The sequence below is a fragment of the Lissotriton vulgaris genome, chromosome 2_1, assembly GCF_964263255.1.
Source record: "Lissotriton vulgaris chromosome 2_1, aLisVul1.2, whole genome shotgun sequence".
Classification (NCBI taxonomy): domain Eukaryota; kingdom Metazoa; phylum Chordata; class Amphibia; order Caudata; family Salamandridae; genus Lissotriton; species Lissotriton vulgaris.
Window position 1 is genome coordinate 1,731,204,505 of NC_141687.1, and position 23,378 is coordinate 1,731,227,882.

The 23,378-nt window shown below is 48.1% G+C and overlaps 1 protein-coding gene across 1 annotated transcript in view; it reads left to right on the forward strand.

The window, feature by feature from the left end:
- LOC147733203 (mucin-2-like) overlaps positions 1 to 23,378 on the forward strand; it is a 182,628-nt gene that overhangs the window by 40,739 nt on the left and 118,511 nt on the right. The window contains exon 5 of the mRNA XM_086956020.1: positions 2,666 to 2,721. Coding sequence (XP_086812146.1) covers positions 2,666 to 2,721 — 56 coding nt within the window. The remainder of the gene's footprint in view (positions 1 to 2,665; positions 2,722 to 23,378) is intronic.

The window sequence follows — 23,378 nt, forward strand, 5'->3', positions numbered from 1 at the left end:
ATTCAGAAGACAACAATGAGCAAGGGGTGTGGCGGGTGGGTGGTAAATGTGGATGGAATCACGGTGCAAGGTAGATTCTGGGTTGGTGGAGGAAGGGCAATCTATGCTCCTCTTTGCTGTAGGAATTGGTCTGGTGGGGGTTGGGATGCACTAATGCTCGCAGCCACTGCCAAGCCTGCATATGATTTCAACGGCTGGATTTTTCTCCCTTGAGTGCATGTGTCTTTCAATTCTCGGGAACACTGGACTAGATGTAATTGTGCAGAGCAGTATCCAGTTTGTTCTTCACCGGACTCATCATCAAGTCCTAGATAGATTTAAATATGCTATTTTTAATCACCCTTTTGTAAAATTCTCCTTTTTATTCATTCATTCGTTCAGTTTGTATGGGGTGTTACTTCCCACATGGACAACAAGTGCATTACATGAAACAGCAAATGAATTGAGAAGTGTGCAGAGAGATTGTAGACATTCAAACATAGCTTCACTTGAGATACCAAGGGCCTTATTTATGAAGGACTTGCGCCGCCGGTGCGTCACTTTTTCCCATGTTAAAAGTGACGCACCGGCGGCGCAAGTCCTTCATAAATAAGGCCCCAAGTGTGGTGAAGAAACGCATTTTTAGGTTTTTTTCTTAAACATATAAAGTTTGTTTTCAGAGGGAAATCCCCAGCAGGACAGTTCCCATGTCTTGCTGCCTGTCAGGTTTTCCTAGACCAATCGAGATTTGTTTCTAATCCTTCTCTTCTCTCTAGTGGTGACACATATCTCTTTCAAATTACGAGGAAGACCGAGATTCACGGTTGTGTGTATGAAGCCCACACATTTGAAGTTAATGTTGACATCTGGGGGGCATATTTGTTTCCTTAAGTTAGGTGTAATTTTGTATCACCTTTGACACAATGGGCTACATCATGTAAGATGACCTTGAGAGGGGTCATTACATTTTTTGGTAGGCTTGTTAGAATTGCATTACCCTCTAGGTGTGAGAGATGTAAAGATGTCATCTTAAGGCAGAATGGAGGGTTCATGTTTTCTGAGAAGGTGGGGATGGAAATAGAGGTTCAGGTAAGATTGTAGACAACAGTTATCAAAGAGACATGTTAGTTGAACACAAATTTGTGATTTGACCTTGGGCAAGAAGGTGGATGAGATACTGAGTGTGGCGGGATCTGCAAGCCTTTGTTATTTTAGAAGTGCCAGATCATGGTAGTAATGGAGGAGAATTCAGTGTTTGATGGATTGAGCTTCGGTGGGACAGCACATCCATTTTGTAAAATTCTCCTGGAAGACTTTATCAGTGGTGATGGGTAGAAGGTTTTTATACCTAGAGACACATGTGGGTATCATCAGAGTAAATTGTGTGGTAAGAAATAGTGATGACAAAATATTATGAGGTTGCAATATTGTGACCAGATTATTGAGGGTGAAAATATCGGAGTAAGTACTATTCTAAACTCCACAACTACTTACCTTGAAGATATATGCATTACCAAGGTATGTATTTGTGAAAATAGGTAGAAAGATCATTCACAAACTAACCTTTCAATATTCTGTCCCTCGATTTTCTGGTTATGATATTGTGCCCTTCGATGTTCTGTCTTTGATGCCCCAGACTCACACCATCAGAGTTTTGGTGCAAAGAGATGCTTTAGATGATTGTACCATCAAACTCCATATAAATGTTGAAGAAGAAATGAGAAAGGATTGAGCCTTCTTGTGTGACCCTGTCAATGCCCAAAATAGCAAGAAGGCATAACAGCAGCCATTAAAGCTCTCTCTGCTGATAGCTAGTCGAACGTAAAAGTCATGAGAATATTATTACATAGCAACTCAGTCCATCATCTTTCTATGGTCTGTGAATTAGGTATCATCAGGTAATAGCTACAACTGTTCTGTGCTCATAAAAGAATTAAAATGCAGCTTTAAGCACAATACAAATAAATGTTCAAATATGTTAAGCCATGAAGCATAAATAAAGGCAGTAAGGATAGTGGATGTAGCTCAGTGGTACCGAAGGACATGCCTTGGAAGCTTTACACATGGCCTCAGTAGTCAAAAGACATGGCTTTCAACCAGACACTGCATATATAGGCACTGTAGACATCAGCAAGGTGGCATGGGTGCGGGGTGAGGACTGCACCTGATACCCAGAGGGCTTGGCCATGACCTTTGCCCACTGCCCTAAGGTCATGGCATTTGTCAATGCATATGAGGCATTACAGGCATGGTATTACAAGGCATGGCCAGATGTCATGCACAATGGGTACTCGTGTACAGGGCACAGCATATGCCCGAAGAAGTAGCTCTGTACCCAGTACTCAAAGGGACCGTCCAGGACCTAGGTACTGCGGGTAATGAGGACATGATTACAGGAGTCATAGCATGGCTTAAGCAATACCCTTCACCAAATCTCTACATAGGACGTGCAAATGCTAGTAATGAGGGAACTACTTCTGGGCCAGCGCATGGCCCAGAGGAGATGTCCAAAGGCACTTCGGGTACTCAGCTTTGTCAAAGACTATGCTCGGTGTATAGTCACTGTAGTATATGCCTTGCAACCACTGTGGCTACTTTTTATGTACCAAGCATTAAGTGTATGGCCAAGGAGACTCTTCAGATAGGGCAAACAACAACCACTCACTTCTCTGATTTTCTCTTCCAGTAACTGTTCAATGGGGAAATTACATTGCTGTGAAGGAAATGCAGGTAACTCATTTTGCTATGCAGATCATTTTTAACAATGCCGCTTTGTTGCCATACGACTCGTTAAGGAGCCTGTGCTACTGCCTTGATTAAAATATAGTTAGAATTGTTTTCAATGTCACACATTCACCTTTTACGTTAATTTCTTAATGATGTGATACTCTATGCATGAATGTGAAAGCTGTGTGAATATATCAAACTGACTTGAGGTTGATTATAAAGTAAGCTGGGGGTTCTCCTGTCATAATGTTACCTAACTGAATTGATAAATCTGTCTGGTTTGATATGGTTAGCGAAATTTAGATCCAGTGAAGTCGAATATAGTCAGAATTATACATTCATGATTGCTGAGCATGAAATGTTATGCTAAAAGAAAGGAGGTATTGCAGTGGCGGCTGGTGACATTTGAAAGTGGTGTGGCGTAAATACTGCACTGTGGCGAGCGAGTGCAGCAAGCGAGGCCGAACCACCTATGGGGGGTTCGGGGTTATCCCATGAGAACATTTTGAAAAAAGGGTGGGCAAATGGTGTATTCTCAAGCACATTTGAGAAAGAGGTGGCTTGGCGAATACATCTCTGGGAGTAGCCAGACTAGTCTCTTTGCACAGATACATCTCTCTCCCTGCATTCACATAGGCACAGTCACCCTGCACTCATAGACCCATTACTCACCCTTCCCTGACACATTACTAAGCCAGCAATCACCCATCCACATCACTCACTCTGGGCTCACACAGGTACACTGCTCACCCTGCACTCACACAGACATCACTCACCCTGGATTCACACAGGCACACTGCTCACCCTGCACTCACACAGACATCACTCAACCTGCACTCACACAGGCACACTGCTCACCCTGCACTCACACAGACATCACTCACCCTGCACTCACAAAGACATCACTCACCCTGGACTCACACAGGCATCACTCACCCTCACCCTGGACTCACACAGGCACACTGCTCACCCAGCACTCACACACACATCACTCACCCTGCACTCACACAGACACCACTCACCCTTCACTGCACTGCACTCAATAGGTTTCCTTTATTACAGCCTGTCTAGGCCTGGCATTGCCTGGTGACAGACTACAGTAGATAACACCATGTCTGCTGGGGCCTCTGAGCAGGTGGGGGTGCTTAGCACAGACCCGAGAATGCAAGCAATCTCCCCACAGACACTGGCGTTATTGTAGTTGTAGGCTGTTAGTCACTGCATGCGAAGACGTTCAGCAATTGCCCCCAGCCGTGTTTGCGCCCCGAAGACTGACATCATTCAACCACGATCTGTTAGAGCCAGGTAAACCAAAACCAACATCGACAAATAAGTTTCCTGGCTCCCCATGAACTTGTCTCCAAAAGGTAGTAATGGGCTAAAATCTAAATGCGCTTTATTTTCATCTGGTATTCCATCAAAGAAGAACTTGTTCCCCTGACTCCCCCTCTCCCCCCTCCAACTTTCTCTCTCCTCTCTGGGTGTGCTGTGTTACTAGAAGCCCTTTGCAGATGTGTAAAAAGAGGTTAATACGTGTGTATCAAGGCAGATGTAATACTTTCAATGGGAGAGTACAGGCAATCCCCAGAGACACGTAATGCTTTTAATTGAAGAGTGCCGGCACTATTCAAAAACTAGCAGGTACTCTGGTACAGAGTACCTGCACTTCTATTTTTCCACTATTTTTCCATTTCAAGCACAGGATGTATGTGTTACTCGGACCTGTAGCTTAATATAAATAACGTGCCGATCGCAGCTATAAAGATTTAACTAACCTCAGACGATGACAATCCGAGTGAACCTCTTTCCTACTAGTGATTTTTAGTAACACGCAGATCTCTCTGCAGCGGGTGTATTATCCCTCTGAACTACCAACACCTGCAGTCCTTTATGTTCATGTCCCAGCATGGCACGGTCGCTCCGTCCCCCTGGCAACATTCTGTTTTAGGAAGAATTTCTCTAGCTGGAAAGGACAGCGTGGGACCTTGAAACCGCCCTCAGCGCAGGAGCGACCCTCTCTAGGCAGAAACAAAGAGAGGGCTGGATTTCAAGATCAAACTGAACCAAACGGGCGGTACCGGGCAGGCAGTTCCTGTTAAACGTGGATGCTTCAGGCAGGAAGCTGGCTTGACCTCATGCTTGGGCCTTTCATAAAATCTTTTACCATCTGCAACTCTGCAGACGATGCTTCCACTTGGCTGCTCCAACCTGCCGGCCACATTACAGAGCCCGAGGCACCAGGGCCTGGGATATTGCCATCAGATGAGGGAGAAAAGCGGTTCCGTGCCAGAAATCTATCTATAAATATACTGCTGCGAGCATGCAGGATTGAATAGAAAAGGCGGCCGATTGCCGAATCACTCAAAACTCCGTTTCTAGTCTTAACATTAATCACCCACCACCAGGAGAACACTAGTCTTAAAGCAACGTATGCTTACATTAGCCTGGGTCATGTCGCGCAGGGCCGGGGGTTAAAATGAAACGTTTCAAAACTTACCAGGTCCGCGCCGTCTATGCTCCGGGGTCCTGGTCCCATTGCTGTTGGCGCCTAGCCGCCTACAGGAACATCCGCCGATCCTCCACAGCCAATCCTGGCGCCTTAGGGCACAGTTACTCTCTGCCCGCCCAGCCCATTAGAAGATGGAGGCTTGAGCCTTGTGCCAGCCACAGCAGACACTAGTGCGCATGCGTGGGCACGGAGACAAAGTGTCCCTCCGTCCCCACTCATGCGTGCTTGTGCTGCTGCCCCTGGTGTGACAATGTAAATGCCTGTCAGTTAGCATGACGTCGGGGTCGGACCGCCCAGGTGGGCGGTCTGACGTCATGCTATCTCACAGGCATTGTCATGATGCATCGATCTCAGACTGAACTTAAGTAAACTGACTAAGAGTTCAGTTTACTTAAGTTCACAAAAGCCGAGGGAGTTGCGGTCCGGACGGCTGGTAGGGGGGCAACGCCCCAGCGCCCTTAATGGACGCACCGCCACTGAGGTATTGCCAATTATGTAGGGCCTGTCTTTAGACACTCTTCACATATTTGTTATATTAAACATGTTTTGCTCTACATTTTGTTGAACAATAAATGTCACAACTTTCTACATGTTCCATCGGTTGCGATTACATATTAACAGAGCTACTGCGCGTACCACATGGTGTTACTTGTAAGAGACGTCAGTATCTCAAACTAGCCATAAAATATTAACAAATCGAATATTTTTTTGTTTACTTCTGTTTGCTGCTGATCGCAACACATTGCTGTTACTGTAATTATCCAGAAGTCAAAGGGAATCAATATGTGATCAATATCAAATGTAGTGTATTGGCCTGTATTTAATGGATTTATTTAGGCGCCACCGAGTTTTCATAGATGGAGAGCTATAAGGATAGATGAATGGATGGACGGACAGACAGACCGATGGAGCCCAAGCTGCACCTTTTACACCCCATATCACTATAATTGAATTCTTCTTTTCAGTCTGTATCAACCTGAATGCATTGTTTTGTTAAATGAAAGTCAAAGCCTGGAGCATTCTATCTGGGGAAATATGAACTTATATAGTAGCGTACATTAGGATCAAGGCTTGCCAGCCATTTGGCAAGTTCCAGATGCCTTCCACTGACTTTTGCATCTGATTTCGAAACTTAGCAATAATTCAAATAAATGGTATAGGACAACCAACGGAGATATTTGTGGAATAGATTTGGGCTTACATTCAACAACAGTCGTGAGGGTAAGAAGGTGACTAAGAAAGATGATCATGCAAAGAGCTTTCAAATTTCCTAGGTACCTTCATGATTAATTGACCTGTCCCTGTTTTTTTCTTTTCATTATGTGAATCATAGTCCCTTTGATTCTACAGTGACAACACGACTTCAAGTCAAAGAACTCCAAGCATAGGCCTGGACTGGATGATGGTCATTAAAACTGCTAATTTCTCCATCATTGGAGAACTAAACATCCACTTTGATTCTACCACAGACAATAAGATCAACTCCCTTATTGCTGACCTCGCTGCCTTACAGCTCTGCCAACTCATGAGGGGTCCTACACACAGTGGTCTGCACCTTCTTGACCCAGTTTTCTCAAACTTGGCTAACTTGAAAGTCCATTCACCCATCCCCATGACCTGGACAGATCACTACCTAGTAACCATGGACTTACCCGCCAATAGTGACCCTTTCATCAGCCCCACTCACCAGGTCTTGAAAAGACCATGGAAAAAACTTCGCTTGGAAGATCTTCACGCCCTCCTTACTGCAGACCCCTCCATCTCCAGCGACGATCCTCACCTAGACTATGATTGTCTCTGTAACCGGATAACAAAAGCTTTAGACTCATTGATCCCAGCTAAACTAACTAAACCACGAACCCATGAATCTAGCCCCTGGTTTAATAATGAGCTCACTTTACTTAGAAAAGAGCTAAAAAAAGCAGAACGCAGATGGAGAAAGGACTATGACCCCACGTCAAAAAGCATATATACTCAGCTTCAAAAAAGCTATCATCGCAATATATGTAGGACTAGGGCGGCATACTACGCATCTGAAATTCAGAACAGTCACAACGCCTCTAAAACTATCTTTCGCATTCTGAAAGAACTCAGTGCTAAAAAAACTGTAAAAGACCTCAGCACCTCCCCTGACCTTTGCGAAAACCTGGCCACCTTCTTTCTGGACAAAATTTAAAAAATCTACAATACGTTTACGACAGTGCCCCATCACTTACCCATAGCCGACTCTCATGGACCCAAACTTTCCTCCATTCCAGCCATTAGTCATGACAACTATCTGAAAATCTGTGCCAAAATTAAATCCGGCTCACCCGCTGATCCTTTAAAGCCTGAACTCTTCAGAGAAGCCGGTGAGCTCGTTCTGGGCCCACTCAGAGACATTACCAACTCGTCCTTCCTTACGGCCAACATCCCTTCCACCTGGAAACAAGCATGGGTCTCACCAATTATAAAAAAAACCTCACTTGACCCCAGCCTCCCGGAGAACTTCAGGCCCATCTCCCTGCTCCCTTGGCCAGCCAAGGTGGCAGAAGCCCATGTTAACTCCACCCTGACCAACTTCTTAGTGTCTAATTCCATTCTAGACAGGTCTCAACATGGATTCCGAGCTGGGCACAGTACCGAAACTGCACTCCTAAGCGTAATTGAACATCTTCGGACCATACTGGACGCAGGAGGAAAGGCAGTACTGATTCTTTTAGATCTCAGTGCTGCCTTCGATACAGTTTCCCATAAGGTACTGTTGTCCAGACTTGAGGAAGTAGGAGTCGTTGACCAGGCCCTCAACTGGTTTAGGGCTTTCCTCGCCGACAGATCCTTTAGGGTCTCCACCCCACCCTTCATTTCGAAGGAATGCCCCGTTGAACAAGGAGTCCCTCAAGGGTCGGCTCTCAGCCCGACCCTGTTCAATGTTTATGTCCTCCCGCTGGCAGAGGTAGCTAGGAAACATGGACTCACACTGGTGTCCTACGCTGACGACACCCAGCTGGTGGTGGCTCTAAAAGACGATAATGGCCTGAGTGCTATGAACTTCAGACAAACCCTCGGTGAAATCACCAGCTGGATGTCGGCAAACTATCTCCAATTAAACGCCGGTAAAATGGAGGTCCTGCTTCTAGGAAAAGATACAACGGCCTGGGGCAACAACTGGTGGCCTGAAACCTTGGACCAGCCGCCTGTCCCCAAGAGTGTGGTAAAAAACCTAGGAGTCTGGATGGACTCTGCTTTGAACTTTACCCACCACACTAAAAAAGTTGCTGCCACATGTTTCGGGATCCTTCGAAACCTTCGGCCCATTCTAAAATTTTTCGACCATCAAACACGCCAAGTGATAATACAGTCGGCAATTTTATCACGGCTGGACTACGCTAGCTCACTACTGCTGGGAACTAACGTAGCCGAGAAAGTTAGACTACAAAGAGTCCAAAACGCCGCTGCAAGAGCTCTTACAGGTCTACCCCGACTCAAAGCGGTCTCCTCCACCCTCAGGAACCTACACTGGCTCCCTGTTGAAAAGAGGATCTATTTTAAATCTCTTTGCCTTGCTTTTAAAATTCTGAAACTCTCCTCCCCACTGATGTTATGCCCACTGCTTTCACCCTACGTCCCTTGGCGCTCCCTCCGGTCAGAAGGTCAGAACTTGGTCAATATCCCCCGCACCAAGTTAAGCCGAATGGGCGATCGCTCGTTTGGATACTTAGCTGCCAAACTTTGGAATGGACTCCCAGCTCAGATCCGCGAAATGAACGACCTTTTATCCTTTCGTAAAGCCATTAAAACCCACCTTTTTAATTAGTTATGTTATGTACACATCTGGACAACCCCAATAATTCCATCTTGCTGTCCCCTGGACATTGGCAGCTAGCGCCGGGACGCCCCTTGGCTGGGGCAGCCGTGTGCTATATAAACACCTTTAACATAACATAACATAACATAACATATGCTCATGCATTCATCTGTGAAATTTGAGATCGATGCTAAACACTGGCAATCAAAAAACAGAAAATTAAGAGATAAGAAAACCAAATAATTAATATGCATTTTCTGCTTCTTGGGAGCAGATGCGACTCCCCAAGAAATTAATAAAGAAAATGCGAATTTCAGTAGAAACATGGGCTGAATGAAATTGTTTTGCTAGGTAGAATGACTCTGTGAAACTCGCCTCACCACCTCTAGGCTTAGGAACACATTTGATGTTTTTAATTACATTCTGCTCTCCAGACACTCAGAACGTCTGTTGATTATGTCTTAATGCCATAAGTGTCAGTCTTCCTACAAAGTGTTTAACTGATGTTTTTGACTCCCCAAAAATATACCCCATTTCTTTCTTCAAGCTTTCTCCACAGCGACTTGGAAAGACGCCTTTTTTTTCATACCCATCATCTTTGCGCTAGCCGCACCTACACTCTCCTCCATCGTAGTTCACTATTGGCTATTGCTCATCCTGGCTCCCCTCACATGAGGTGAAATGCACAGATTTTTTATGCACAGATCTGATATGTCATGGACATATTGTAATAGCTTGAGGGAACTTTGAAATGCCATTGATGCTTGAAATGTAGGACGGCCTTTCCTTAAATGTACTAATCTGCTGCATTAAGTAGTGAGGTGTCAACGTATTAGTAAGGTCACAATGCAGACAGAAAGAATGTGCCATGTGCTTGCATTACCATGACAAGATCTGGATACAAAGACTGAAAGAGGAATTAAAATCACTGGATTCTCTCACAATAGTACAGCACTACGAGAGGCATAATTATTGAGGAATGAGGATTTTCACCATTTGGATCAACCAGCGGAGTGCAACTCCGGCTGGTGAATGCCCGAGCATGCACTGTGGCTATGTGAGCTGCTTACCCCCCCGCCCAGGCACCGCCAAAGCCGCTCTGCTCCCGTGCTGGTAGCCAGCAACTAAGAGAGGTGGTAGGTGATGCCCTGATGTGGCTGGAGGCCATTTCTGCCTCTTAGAAAAGGCAATATGGCACCTTTGGTAGAGGCAGTTTTCTGGAGCCTTTTTTTCCTCTCTTTCTTATTCACTGAACAACAAACACTAGTAGGCTCCTCTCTGTGCTTGAGCTAGTTTTCAATTGAATGCTTGACTCCTGCTTGCTTTTTACTTCAAAATTGATAGAGGGCTGGATATTTGCCCTGATTTTACAGCGGTTGCCTGGCTGAGAGAGCTTCAGGGACTACATCTTAGAGGTGACTAGGAGACTGGTAAGCACCTTAATTGTGTTTTTCTTTACTGTTCCTAGCAAACTTAAGGATTTTCTAGGCAGTTTTGGAGGGTGAACCAGGGTTCACACCTGTGGTTGCCATCCAGGGTGCAGCAAGTGTCCCCTGGTAGTCTCCTCCTTTCTTGAACCATTGAACTTTACCTACAGGATTAAAGAACCGTCTGATATGGGCAAGCATCTCAAGTTTTCAAGTTGAATGAATATGGATACTGCTGGCCTCAAAACCAAAACACGTACTGCACAAATTAAGTCTGCTTCAGCTGCAACAAGGGCTGAAGGCAGCCTGAAATCACATTGTGGATCAGCAGCAGCACCTAATAGACCCTCAATCTCAGAGGAAGAATTAGGGGCCAGGGGTGGATGGGCAGCACCAGTTAGACTGCCTTGCCACATACTCTGCAGGACCCTTTCCATAATGAGCTAACCATATCCTCCAATAAAGGCAAGGTGTTTGGGAGGACAAGATGTCACCATCCAAGCCTGCATCCTCAAGGGGGCTAGAAGATGAAGATATCTCTTCTGAGCTATGATCCGATCCTTCCACGTATGCCATACATGGGAGCTGAAAGAATATTATCTTTTTTCAAAATGGAAAGCAACAGCATCTACACTTCCAGAGCCTTTTATGATCGACCAGAATATTTCATCTTTAAATATAGGAGTAATTGCCTCTCCCCTAAAACGGGCTTCTCTCCAAGATCCAGGTACATCCCAACAGAATACCATAGTAGCTCTGCAGCCACTAGCCCAGCCTCCGGTAATGGATCCTAGGATGGTTGCAACCTCTCAAGTGCAATCCCAGGCTGATATAGAAAACAATCTAAAGATTCAGCTCCTTGCTTTAAATATCCTCGACCTGCAGCCTGTGTCTTAGCCTTTTCCAGACGACTTAAGCCTGATTCAACTCCAGGCTGCAACGGATAGCAACTCACCTGCCTATCCTAGCACCCAACATTCAGTAGGTCCAGCAATAGGACTTAAAAACCATGCTAAATTTTATACTGGACAAAATAAGATGTCATAAAACATCTCAAGCAATTGAGAACGCATCCCTGCACCTTCCTTTGACCAAAATCGAGGAAGCAGTTGCTACCTTCCCAGCGAGGATGCAGGAGGCTGAGTCTAGGATATCGCAGCTTGAGAACTGAACAGCGACTTTGCAGCAGCGGGACCGATCTAGCGAGGAATGGCATATTGTCTCTGATAAATAAGATTGATGAACTCATCCACATCAGTCCAATCTATGGCTGGTGGGTGTACTAGAAGGCTGTAAAGGGGCTCAAATGGTTCAATGGGTTGAGACATTTATTAAGAATCTTGTGCTACCAGAAATCTCAGGTGATTTGACAATTGCAAGAGCCCATCCATTTCTCAATTTGAACTTGCACAGGACTATTTTGGTTAATTTTCTATTGTATCAAGGAAGAGATATCAATTAATCAATCAATCAGGGGGTTTAAAGCGCCCTACTCACCCGGAGGGTCTCAAGGCGCTTGGGGGATCAGGGGGGGGGGGGGGGGCAGCTCCAGCTCAGTCGAAGAGCCAGGTCTTGAGGTCCTTCCTGAAGGTGTGTAGGTTCAGGGAGCGTCTCATGCTGACTGGGAGCTCGTTCCAGGTCTTGGCTGCAATGTAGGAGAAGGCCCTTCCTCCGTCTCCGCTTCTGTGTATGTATGCGGGGGATCTCTGCTAGTGCGAGGTCTGCGGATCGGAGATTCCTATTGGGTGCGTGGAACCGGCTCTCTCGTTGAGGTATTTGGGTACATTGTTGTGGAGGGATTTGTTGGTGTGGATGAGAAGCTTAAAGGTTATTCTCTTTTCAACGTGGAGCCAATGTAGGTCATGGAGGTGTTGCTTCATATGTACATGTCGAGGTGTCCTGAGCACAAGTCTGGCTGTGGCGTTTTGGATGGTTTGGAGTTTGTGTAGGAGGGTTCTGTTGATGCCAGCATAGAGGGCGTTTCCGTAGTCCAGCCTGCTGGTTATGAGTGCGTGAGTGGCGGTTTTTCTGTGCTGGGGGGATCCATTTGAAGGTCTTTTGGAGGATCCGGAAGCAGTTGAAACTGGTGGAGGTGACGGCGTTGACCTGGCGGGTCATGGTGAGGGAGGAGTCAAGGATGATGCAGAGGTTCCGTGCGTGGTCTGTCGGGTGGGAGGGCTTTCCAGGGAGAAGGGCCACCATGTGTCATCCCAGGCGGAGGTTGATGGTTCAAGGATGAGGACCTCTGCTTCTCAGTGTTGAGCTTCAGGCAACTGTCCTTCATCTAGGCTGCAATGTCCTTCATTCTTTCCTGGAAGCTGATCTTGGTGTCATCGGGGTCCTTCATGAGGGAGATGAGCTGGGTGTCATCGGCGTAGGAAAGGTTGTTGAGTCCGTGCTGTCTGACAATGGCAGCGAGGGGGGCAATGTAAATGTTGAACAGAGTGGGGCTGAGCGATGATCCCTGTGGTACTCGGCAGCTGATCTCTGTGGGTTCGGAGATGAAGAGGGGGGAGTCTGATCCTCTGGGTTCACAGGTTGAGTAGCATGCGTATGTCGTCGGTGGCGGCAGGGAAGGCGGTCTAAGTGCTGTGGTTGCTGTGGAATCCAGACTGGGAGGCATCTAGGATGGCGTTTTCTTCGATGAATGCCGTCAGCTGTGTATTCACAAGTCTTTCAGTGATTTTGGCGGCAAAAGGGAGCAGAGAAATGGGCCGTAGTTCTTCAGGTCTGTAGGGACGGCCATGGGTTTCTTGAGGAGGGGCTTGACTTCAGCCCACTTCCAGATGTTGATGAAGATGCCAGATTGGAGGTAGGAATTGATGATCTGTCGTAGTTCGAAGGCGATGGTGGGCGCGGCCCTCTGGTAAATGTGCGGAGGGCAGGGGGCCGTGGGAGCTCCAGATCAGGTTTTCGTCATGGTTGTGGTGATGAGTTCCACCGTGGTGGGAGTCCAGGTGGTGATGGTCGGCTGGTGGTCCACGGAAGTTTGTTCTGTAAATGGCTGGGGTGTATATATGCATGAACTGTGAATAGAGAGCCTGCAGCCTGGTCACTGCGAAGTCAAAAGAAGACTCCCATACACGAGCTAGACGGCGGACCTAGCAGAGGACATTTTTCAGCCCCAGTTCTCAAGACACCCCCCAAGAGGGCCTACTAACCCATGATGGGTTTACAATGGACATCTGCTGAAGTACTGAGGCCCATTCAGGGACCCTCAAGGGGGTTGGTATGCAGCAGTATTTTTCAATGGATCATAATTGTGGCTGAGCAATGTCGAAGTGAAGTGTGATTGACGGGGCGATGTTCTTATTGTGGTGGCCGGCTGCACTGTGCACATCAGTTGCCTGCCAGAACCTGCAAGCCTGAGCAGTGTGTGGGGCACATGTTGTGCCCCCCCTTCCCTACTGTGCACGGGCCCTCTACGGACATATACGAGGATGCCAGTCATGCCTATGCCATACGACTACACGTCACCTGAAGCACGGCATAGGCAGAAACTGGACAGGAGCGGGGTTTACAAACCCTCAGCCAGCACTAGACCTCATGCAGCCAGCCCAGTATTGTGTGGAGAGTGACCTGTGGCCGTCTAAACCGGAAACTAAAATAGATTCGGTGCTCCAAGCGGTGGCAAATATCAGTGAAACTCTAGTACAAACAAGAGCATCCCTAGAAAGGGGCATTGACAAGGTCAAGTCAGACTTTACCATCCTGCATGCAGATCACAAGGTAGGAGAACTGCCCGCAGAAACTGCAGAGATCGCCCCGGCCGCAAAGGCGCTGTCCGGTGATATGCTGGAACTCAATGCGCGACTGCGGTCCCTGGAGCACAGAATAGATAATGCGAAAAGCCATTTGCGTTGCAACAATGTCCGGGTTGTGGGACTGCCAGGTGATGCAGAGGACCGCGATGTGGTTGTCTATGTGGAATAATGGATGAAATCGTTATTGCCCGCGGAATCGCTCTCCTCTTACTTTGCAGTGGAGCGGGTGCACAGGGTGCCATCGGGCCGCCCACTGCCTGAGGCAAGACCTTGCCCATTCCTCTTCCGCCTGTTACACTTCAAGGACAGGGATGCGGTTTCCGCAAAACCAGGCGATTGGAATCCATCATGGTAGACAATCCTCAGGTCTACTTCTTCCTGGACTACACTGCAGGTGTGCAGAAGAGGCGCACAGCACCTTCCTTCCTATCAAAAGGCGGTTGCTCGAACATGAAATAAAATACTCCCTCATATTTCAGGCTCGGCTCCGAGTGGCTGTGGATGGGCCCACTCATTTCTTCAATGACGCTGCAGATGCATGGGACTGACTTGAGACCATGCTGGTCTTCCAATGGATGGATACCAACCATCTCAAGTGCAACTCCAGCAAAACGGAGATCCCCCCCATTGGAAGAAACACCATCTTTTGCCCAGCATTCTGGTGGCCGGAAGACTCAGCCGCCCCCACCCAGACCATAACAACAGCAAGGAATCTTGGTGTCCTATTCGACTCAGACCTATCATTCGATCAGCACGTCAGGACTGTAGCGGGCCGATGCTTCGGTATTATAAAATCTTTAAAAAAGTTTTTCGATTTTCTTCCACTTGATTCCAGAAAAACTGTAACAGTAGCCCTTATAATCTCACGCTTGGACCACTGTAACGGTCTCCTTGCGGGAGCAAAAAAGACTACACTGACCAAACTTCAAAGTGTTCTTCACACTGCTGCCCGACTGGTTCTAAAACTGCCCAGAAGATCATCTATTTCCGCAGCTTGAGATCCCTGCATTGGCTCCCTCTGCATAAAAGAATATTTTTTAAAATGTTGATTGTTGCTTTTCGGGCTTTTAACTTATCCGGCCCCAAATACCTCATCAGACGCTTCCCCCACTGCAACCCGAGTCGATCCCTTCGCTCTTCCCAGGACAACCTCATCCTCCCCGCTAGGTACAACCTGAAGACAAAGGGCGGAAAAACCTTAAGCTTCCTGGCCACTATAGCCTGGAACCTCATGCCCAAGAATCTGAGACAACAAACTCACGAAAAACCTTTCAGAAAACAAACTGCTGAAAAATTGGATTTTTTACCTCACGGATGACTACACCAAGGCAGCCATCTAAACTCAAACTGTTTCCATATTGGTTTTCGATCCTCCACCAGGAATTTCAGCGCCAAGATGCTCCCTTCGGAGCGAACGTTGCGCTTTAGAAATACCCCCTCAAATATCAAATATCAAATGGGCCTCCATACGTCGCACAGTCAGAGAGGGGCAGCAGGAGAGTTGAGTGCAGGGGTGCGCAGAAACCATCGTAGAAGATGCATATCGCGGACGGCAGCTTCGCCAAGACAACTGAGGACGGCTGCCGATCTAGAACAGGTGTTCCAAGTGACACAATCTGTTCTCAGAGCAGTGAAGAGCATGAGAAGCAGGTGACCTAGCGGAACCTCTGACTCTTCCTCTGAACATTCGCTGAGTGGGGTCAGCTCGATGGCCGTATGGCGTGCTGGGGAAGGCTTGCAACCACTTCCTGTGGTGACACCGCAGACTGCCGACAAATTAATGTGAATATGTTGTATCTGTTACCCAAATTTGTAAGCACTCACGACAAGCAGGGTGCCCAGCAATGCAGGTCTGTCAGACACCACATATGGCACCCCACTCACAACAGGCACGGGGCATGCTGGTGTTCCGAAGGGCCCCTCTTCACATACGTGCCAACTGTTACAAGTTTGGTGCACCGCTCAAATTTAACATATCTTGCACTCTCACTTGAGTCAAACAGGCCTGCAGCATAGCAGTTCTCTCCCTTGCGCTGGAGGACCCCTCCTTCAGGCAGGCAGTAGATGAGGCAATAGGCACATATTTTGACAACAACGCTGTCTCTGTCACAACATTAGGGATACTATGGGATGCAGGTAAGGCTACGATTAGAGGGCATTGCCTGGGTTTAAGCTGGTCCGTTAGAAAACAGCATGACGACAAAATAAGCAGCATCGAACGCACCCTCACACAGCTGGAGCTAGATGTGCAAAGACAGAGGCATACGGAGGTGCTGGAGAGGTTGCGATGTATAAAATACACCTCACATGCAGCGCTCACCCATGCCATGGGTGACAAGGCAGGCAGGTTACTTGTGCGTATGATCAAACAGGAACAGGTACAGACACCTACACTGCGCTTGCTGTTGTCCACTGGCCAAATGCTCACCAAAAAATATGATGTGCACAAGGAATTTGTGTCACATTACGCCAAGGTATACAAATTAGTGTGGCACACAACTGTTGAGGAACAGGACTCCTTTCCCTCCCCACTTCCCCTGTAGCAGATCATCGTGGGGAATTGAATGAGCAAATTGCGCTGCTAGAGGTGCAGGAAGCGATAAGATCGTTGGTTACGGGAAAGGCTCCAGGGCCTGATGGCTTCCCGGGCGAATATTACAAGGCATATCATCAGAAAGTGCTGGCGCCACAGCTCCTCTCCATGTATAAGGATGCGCTGGAGTCGGGAACTCTACCAGATACGCTACTTGAGTCATTCCTGGTGTCCCTGAAACAGGAATACAGAGCTGTTGGGCTCATACCGCCCGCTTGCACTCCTAAATACGTACTATAAAATCCTGGCCAAACTGCTGGCGTGTAGGCTGGCCCCATTAGTTCCAAAGTTGGCTTACACGGACCAAAATGGGTGTGTACCGGCTTGCAGCACGTCCTTAAACCTCTGCCAGTTCTTCAGAGTGAGGCATTATGCTAGGATTAGTTGTGACCGATCCGGGTGCCTGGTGTTAGACCTTGAAAAGGCATTTGATGCTTTGGAATGGGGGTAACTATTTGCTGTGCTCCACAAATATGATCTGGGAGAACAATTCCTTAGTCTTGTGCCGCTTCTCTACACCCAGCCAGTTACTAAAGTGAAAACTGGCTCACACATTTCAGGGCAATGAATGGGGTACGCAGCAGGGTTGCTCACTCTCGCCACTGTTATTCGCGCTGGCCATCGAGCCGCTGGCTGAGTCACTGCGTGGGGCACAGGACGAGTGGGGAATCCTCTTAGGCGATGGCATGCATGGAGTCTCATAGTATGCGAACGACCTGCCATTTATCTCAAAGATGTCAGTGCCCCCTGTACATTAATAGAGCACATCCTATTGGAATTTGCTAATATTTCAGGACTTTGCATGAACTGGGACAAATCTTGCCTTTATCCTTTCTTGGAGACCACGCCGTACCCCGTCTATCCTTCAGCGACAAGCCAATCCATTGGCAAGAGTTGGCATCTGGGAATACTTATTTATAGAGAAGCTGCTGATCTCCTTGAAGGCGATTTGATATGTGCCATCACGGCAATACGTGCACAGATGACTTTCTGGGGTACTCTCCCCCTGACGGTCATGGGGAAGATAGTTCTGCTTAAGCCATCACTTTTTAAGAGCCTAAAGCTAGCCAGCCGAAGATTAAGCTGGGGTGGGTCACGCAGTAGAGTGGCGCTACTCAAAATGTACCCTTCAACGGCTAGCGGGGGCCTCTCGCTACCCCACATGGAGCAGTATTATCTTGCAGCCAAGCTCCAGTGGGTGGCGAGTTGGCTTGACGTGCAATATCTGGAAGACTCCACAACTTGTGCCCCAGGACTCACCCACAGAGGGTAGCATTATTCCACCCTGCTGGGGGGGGCAGGCCTCCTGCCCAACTCCTGATAGAAGTGGCTTACTACTGCTTTTGTCGCAGTCGGCAACTCAAGCATTATTTGACCCCGAATGCGCCATCTCTTCCCATTCCTGGCACGCCTAGGAGACATCGACCAGTTACTAGTGCAGAGTTATCCCAGTGGGAGGGAGTGGGTATTTTAACACTGGGGGACTTATATAATGATGGACAAGTCCTGCTGTATGGAACTCTGGTAGAGGATACGGGCCTGGCGCAAAGCCAGTTTATGTTACATGTGGTAGTGGTACGCATACTACATGAGACATGGGGTGAGATTGCTCAGAAACCGGCCATACACATGATTGTCCAATATCTGCATGAGTTGAGAGTGTGGGGTAACTTGGTTTGCGGAGTCATTACGAGTACATACTACACCACGATTGGAATCCCTTCAAGCTCACTGGGATGCTGACTTGCAGCACCCTTGCACCGACCGTGAATGGGGGGATATCCTTAGAGGCCCTACTGGTATCCCTCGCAGCGGCAGATTCCGGCTCATACAATATTACATAGTCCATACGTAGTACTTGACGCCAGCCAAAATAAATAAATACTTCAACCACACTGACGCTGGTTGTCTTCCCTGCAGTGAGCTGGGGGAGATCTCCTCCATGTGTTATGATCCTGCGTGTCCAAACCGTCATATTGGGAAGCTGTCACCACAAACTTGGCACAGAGCGCACGCTTAGCTGGTCGTGGAAGGTATGTATCCTGCGGTTATACAAGAGATCTAAAAAATACACAGTGACATCCCGTTTCATCAACCTAGCGCTAATAGAAGCCAAACGCCTACTTACGAGGCCCCCCCAGTAAAAACCTGGTATCAGTCATTACCATGCTGGGCACAGGCGGAGAGTATCGCGCTGCGGCGCGAAGATGTGCTGAATATCAGAAAGCAGCCAGTAGCAGCGGAATGGGATGCAGTCCTGTCAGACTTGCGTGCCCTATGGCACAGCTTCTCTGGGGACTCGAATGCTATGTCTGAGTAAGCGTCGGGCCGGCCCCTGCAGGTCTGGTCAAAGAGCGCCTGAGGAGTGAGCGAGTGAAACACCGGCACAGCACTGTATGTTGCGTACAGCTCTATCGGGCACATGCATCAAGCGATTTTGGAATCGCAAACGTTGCGAATTGCAAAATTCGGCCGTTTGCGATTCCAAAATCACTTTTTGGGATGCATCATTCATTTCTCATTTATCGCAATTTAAGAAATCACAATTTTTTGCGATTTCTCAAATTGCGATAGCATGTAAGAAATCGCTAATTTTGCGATTTCTTAAATTCTATGCATGATTCTTTTTTTGCGAATTCGCAATTTTAAAGGGAAAAATTACCATGAAGTACACCTTCATGGTAATTTGCGAAAAGTTTCAAAATGCAAATAAATACATTTTTGAAACTTACATTTTACACACATACATGCCCTTGGGACATGTGTGTGAGTAAAATGTACTTACGTGACATTTCAGGGGATCGGGGGGGGGGTCCTTTGGACCCCCTCTGCACCCTTGAAATTGCATTCTCATATTGCGATTCCTTAATTACTAATTCGCAAAATGAGAATGCCTTCCCATTGATTCCTATGGGCCTCTAGGCCCATAGGAATCAATATAAAGCGATTCCTTATTTGCGATTCGCAATTAAGGAATCGAAAATAAGGAAAATTAAGAAATCGCAAAAACTTTGCAATTTCTTGATGCATAGGAATTTGCGATTCCTAAATTGCGATTCCTTAATTTTCACAATTTAGGAATCGCAAATTCCTACAATGATGCATGTGGCAATATAAGCCTTCCCAACAAACAAACAACTACAAACCTCCGCCACACCCCCCCCCCCCCGTTGGCATACATCCAGGTTCAACAACGTTTCACAGAATAACCTAATAAGAAGCAGGGTGTAGATTGGCAAAGACATCCTATTCAGCACAGCTCTGTCCAAATGCACGCATGCGTAAACTAACAAGTAGTCAGGAAGGTATATTTCAAAACGATACTCTATTTTATAGACCTTAAGTTCATTATATGAGAGGTGAGATATGTGTTGTATACCGTGTTACATGTGTGTTCTCTTGCAAACTGTTATCAACAAGAGGAAAAACGAAAAAGAGAAAAGGAGAAAAGCTTGGACTGTCTATTGATGTAAAACACAAAAGTAAAAGCGGAAGAGGGGGCATGAGCCCTGTACAGCCATGTAACTCTAAATATAATCTATAAAAATAAACAAATGTAAACAAAAAAAATCATAGATAGTATCATTGGAAAAAAAAAGAAACACAAATACATTTTTTTGTTGGCCGGTCAATGTAAATGGGATATCGAATAGCAAAAAGTATGGGACTTGAGAAAGCTGTGATGTGTGCTAAGTGAGCACCTCTCAGCCTGAGCCATTATCCTTTCTTTATCCTGCTTTCCCAGTCGTAATTGAGGATTTGAGGATATCCTGCCAGTGCCGTCGACGGGGGCTGCTTATTGGGCCCTGCCTAGTGCTTGGATCGCCATGTGCAACGCTGGGGTGACTACGGCCCAGCTTGCGGCCTCTGAGCGGCAGAGCCGGGGCGGGGCCTCGCTGCTGATGGGATGGAGTGAGACGAGACCGGGGCATGCAGGGACACTTAAAGGAAGGTGGCGGAGTATCTGCGCCGGATCCCTGTTACAAGGGGGACTTGGTGCGGAAGTGGCCACCAGGGGCCGAGCAACCATTGCCCGGTGAGCGGACCTTACCGTTGTCCCTCTTCCCTCGGGCTGGGGCCTGGTTGTCGGGCCACATTAGGCCGGGGGAGGAACGGTGGGTGAAGTGTTTTGCTTGGGGGCTAGTGGGGGCCTTCCTGGTGCCGGGGCAGCACAGTGATAGCGGCCACCTCCATTATTAAGCACCAGCGTCTGGTGGGCCGCTCCACTGTCTCTACCCTCCCCCTTGCATTATAATCTTGCATCGGCGGCCATTTCGGGTTGCGCAAATCGCAGGGGGAAAGTGTTGGATCGCGGGCTGGTTGAGACCCTTCTTGGTCTGGGCTGCCACTGTGAGCTGAGGGGACAGATGGTGGGCCCTGAGGGGTGCAGTGCGGTGTGTGGGGGCCCCCCAGACTTTTGTCAAAGTGTGACATGGGCAGCAGCACTGGATGATGGGAATAGCTCCCGGGGATACTACTGTTGTGGGCCCAGCGGCGTGAGGTGCCCGTAGGTGCAGGGCAAACAGCCTTGAAACCCCTTGCTCCCTCCCCATTGGTTAACAGCCCTGTGTTCAGCGGCCAGGACAGGTCGCACGGGCCATGATCTATTCCTGTGGCCTTGGATTGGGGCTCAGGAGACCCGGGCCTGTATGCTGTTGCCCAGTTGGCTGTGAGATCGGTGGTGTGCTCCATAATAATTGTCTACACTATGCCCTGCATTATAAAGTGACTCCCTCCGTGGTAGGGGTTCTGGAAGGTCGGGACTTCGGGACCTAGCCACTTAGCTATCAAAAGCCATTTGCGCTGGGACTTGTGGAACATACTGGTGGAGTGATGCATCGGCTGGAGTCAGTGGGCCTCGAGTAATCTGTGAGTAGGAGGCCTGCCTATCTTAGCCAACTGAAGTGGTCAGGCAAGAGACCACTCTGCAGGGCATCCCTTAGGGGGAGGGGGATGCATTTGCCTGCAGAGGCGGCCGGATTAGTGCCTGGTGTGGCTTGTAGGTGGGTGGTCCTCATCCGGCCAGAACACTCTTTGGCTGGCAGAGTTGGGGCGGACCCCTTTTACTACTTTGGGGAGCCTTCCCACCATTCTGAATTTGGGGGCTAGTGCTGTCCTGGCAACACTGTGAACTGAAGGGGGGCTGTCCCAGGAATTGGGATGGCCAGAGGCCACAATGACGAAGGATAAAATGGGGTGGGGGGGATCTGCCAAGCAGAGCATGCTGGACAGGTTCACTGGACCCGGGGCCTCTGTGATGGAGCCTGGAGGAGCACATGGAGGCATGCCGGATAACGCCGCAATCATGGTGGCTATCACACAATCCAGAGATGCCCTAGATGCTAAAATTGGATCAGCCGGCTCTGAGATCATACTGCTTCGACACGATTTGCGTAATGCAGTGGGGCGCATCACGGAGGCTGACACCAGGATTTCAAGATGTGGTCACCACTTTGCAAAAGAAGGTTGCCTCATTGGAGACTCCCCACCGTGACCTGGCGACACGAGTAGAGGATGCTGAGGGCAGGGCTAGATGTAACAACTCCGTTTGTGGGCTTCCCGAAGGGATATGCGGGGGGAGATATGGAGCGGTTCCTCACTCAGTGGATGGAGAGCTGGTTCCTATCGGAGTCCCTGACTCAGTGTTTCGTAGTGACGCGCGCCCATAGAGCCCTGATGCAGAAGCTTTTGAATTACCATGACATGACGCCATATTGAAACAGGCCAGGGCAAAGTAACCATTGCTATACGATAAAGCCCATATCCTGGTGTTTCCCGATTATACGAGGCTGGTCCAACAGCTGAGACAGTTGTTTCTGGCAGCTAAGGCCTCTCAAGCTTCCAGATGCCCTGCTGTATCCGGCCAGATTGTGGTTTGTCTATCAGTCCCGCACCCATTTTTTTTGACTCACCAGAGGAGGTCTTTCAGTGGACTGACAAGACGGTGAAGGTTCCTCCACACACTCCGCCCGACTGGAAGCAGAATCTTCGTCTAGTGAGGTGGTCCGGAAGATGCCCAAGCCAAAGCCTCAGGGGAGCAGGCGCTCCAGGTCTAGATGTCAATCTCAGTCATGCACGGACTCTTCCCAGGCCGGGTCAGCTCCTCAGCAGCACGCCATGGCCTCTTAAACACTGTGGGACTTTAGTCCCTAAAGACTTGAACACTACGGCTTTAGACTGGAGAATCACGAATGTGGGCCAGTACCTCTGAAAGACTTATCTGACAAAGAGAACGCCTGTTGGCAATGGGCTGTAAGTTGGGGACCCTTTGGCTGGGCTTGGTCGGGTACTCCCATTGGGGTCCGCAGGGCACACCCGCCGCAACAGATACATCAGTTGTTCCGAGGTGTAGGGTGGGGGGCAGTTGGGATGTTTTTGTTCTCTGATCGCACTATTTCCTATTGGTACAAAGTCGCCACATGCACACCAGATGTTTATTTATGCACCTGTGATTGCTATTAAGCCCCAGTAGATAGACAACAGGTTTGCCCTGGTACTCTTCGGATAGTAAGCTGGAACGTTAGGGGGTGCTAGATAAAATTAAATGAGGGGTCCAAGCTGACGTTCTCATGTTACAAGAGACACACTTTAT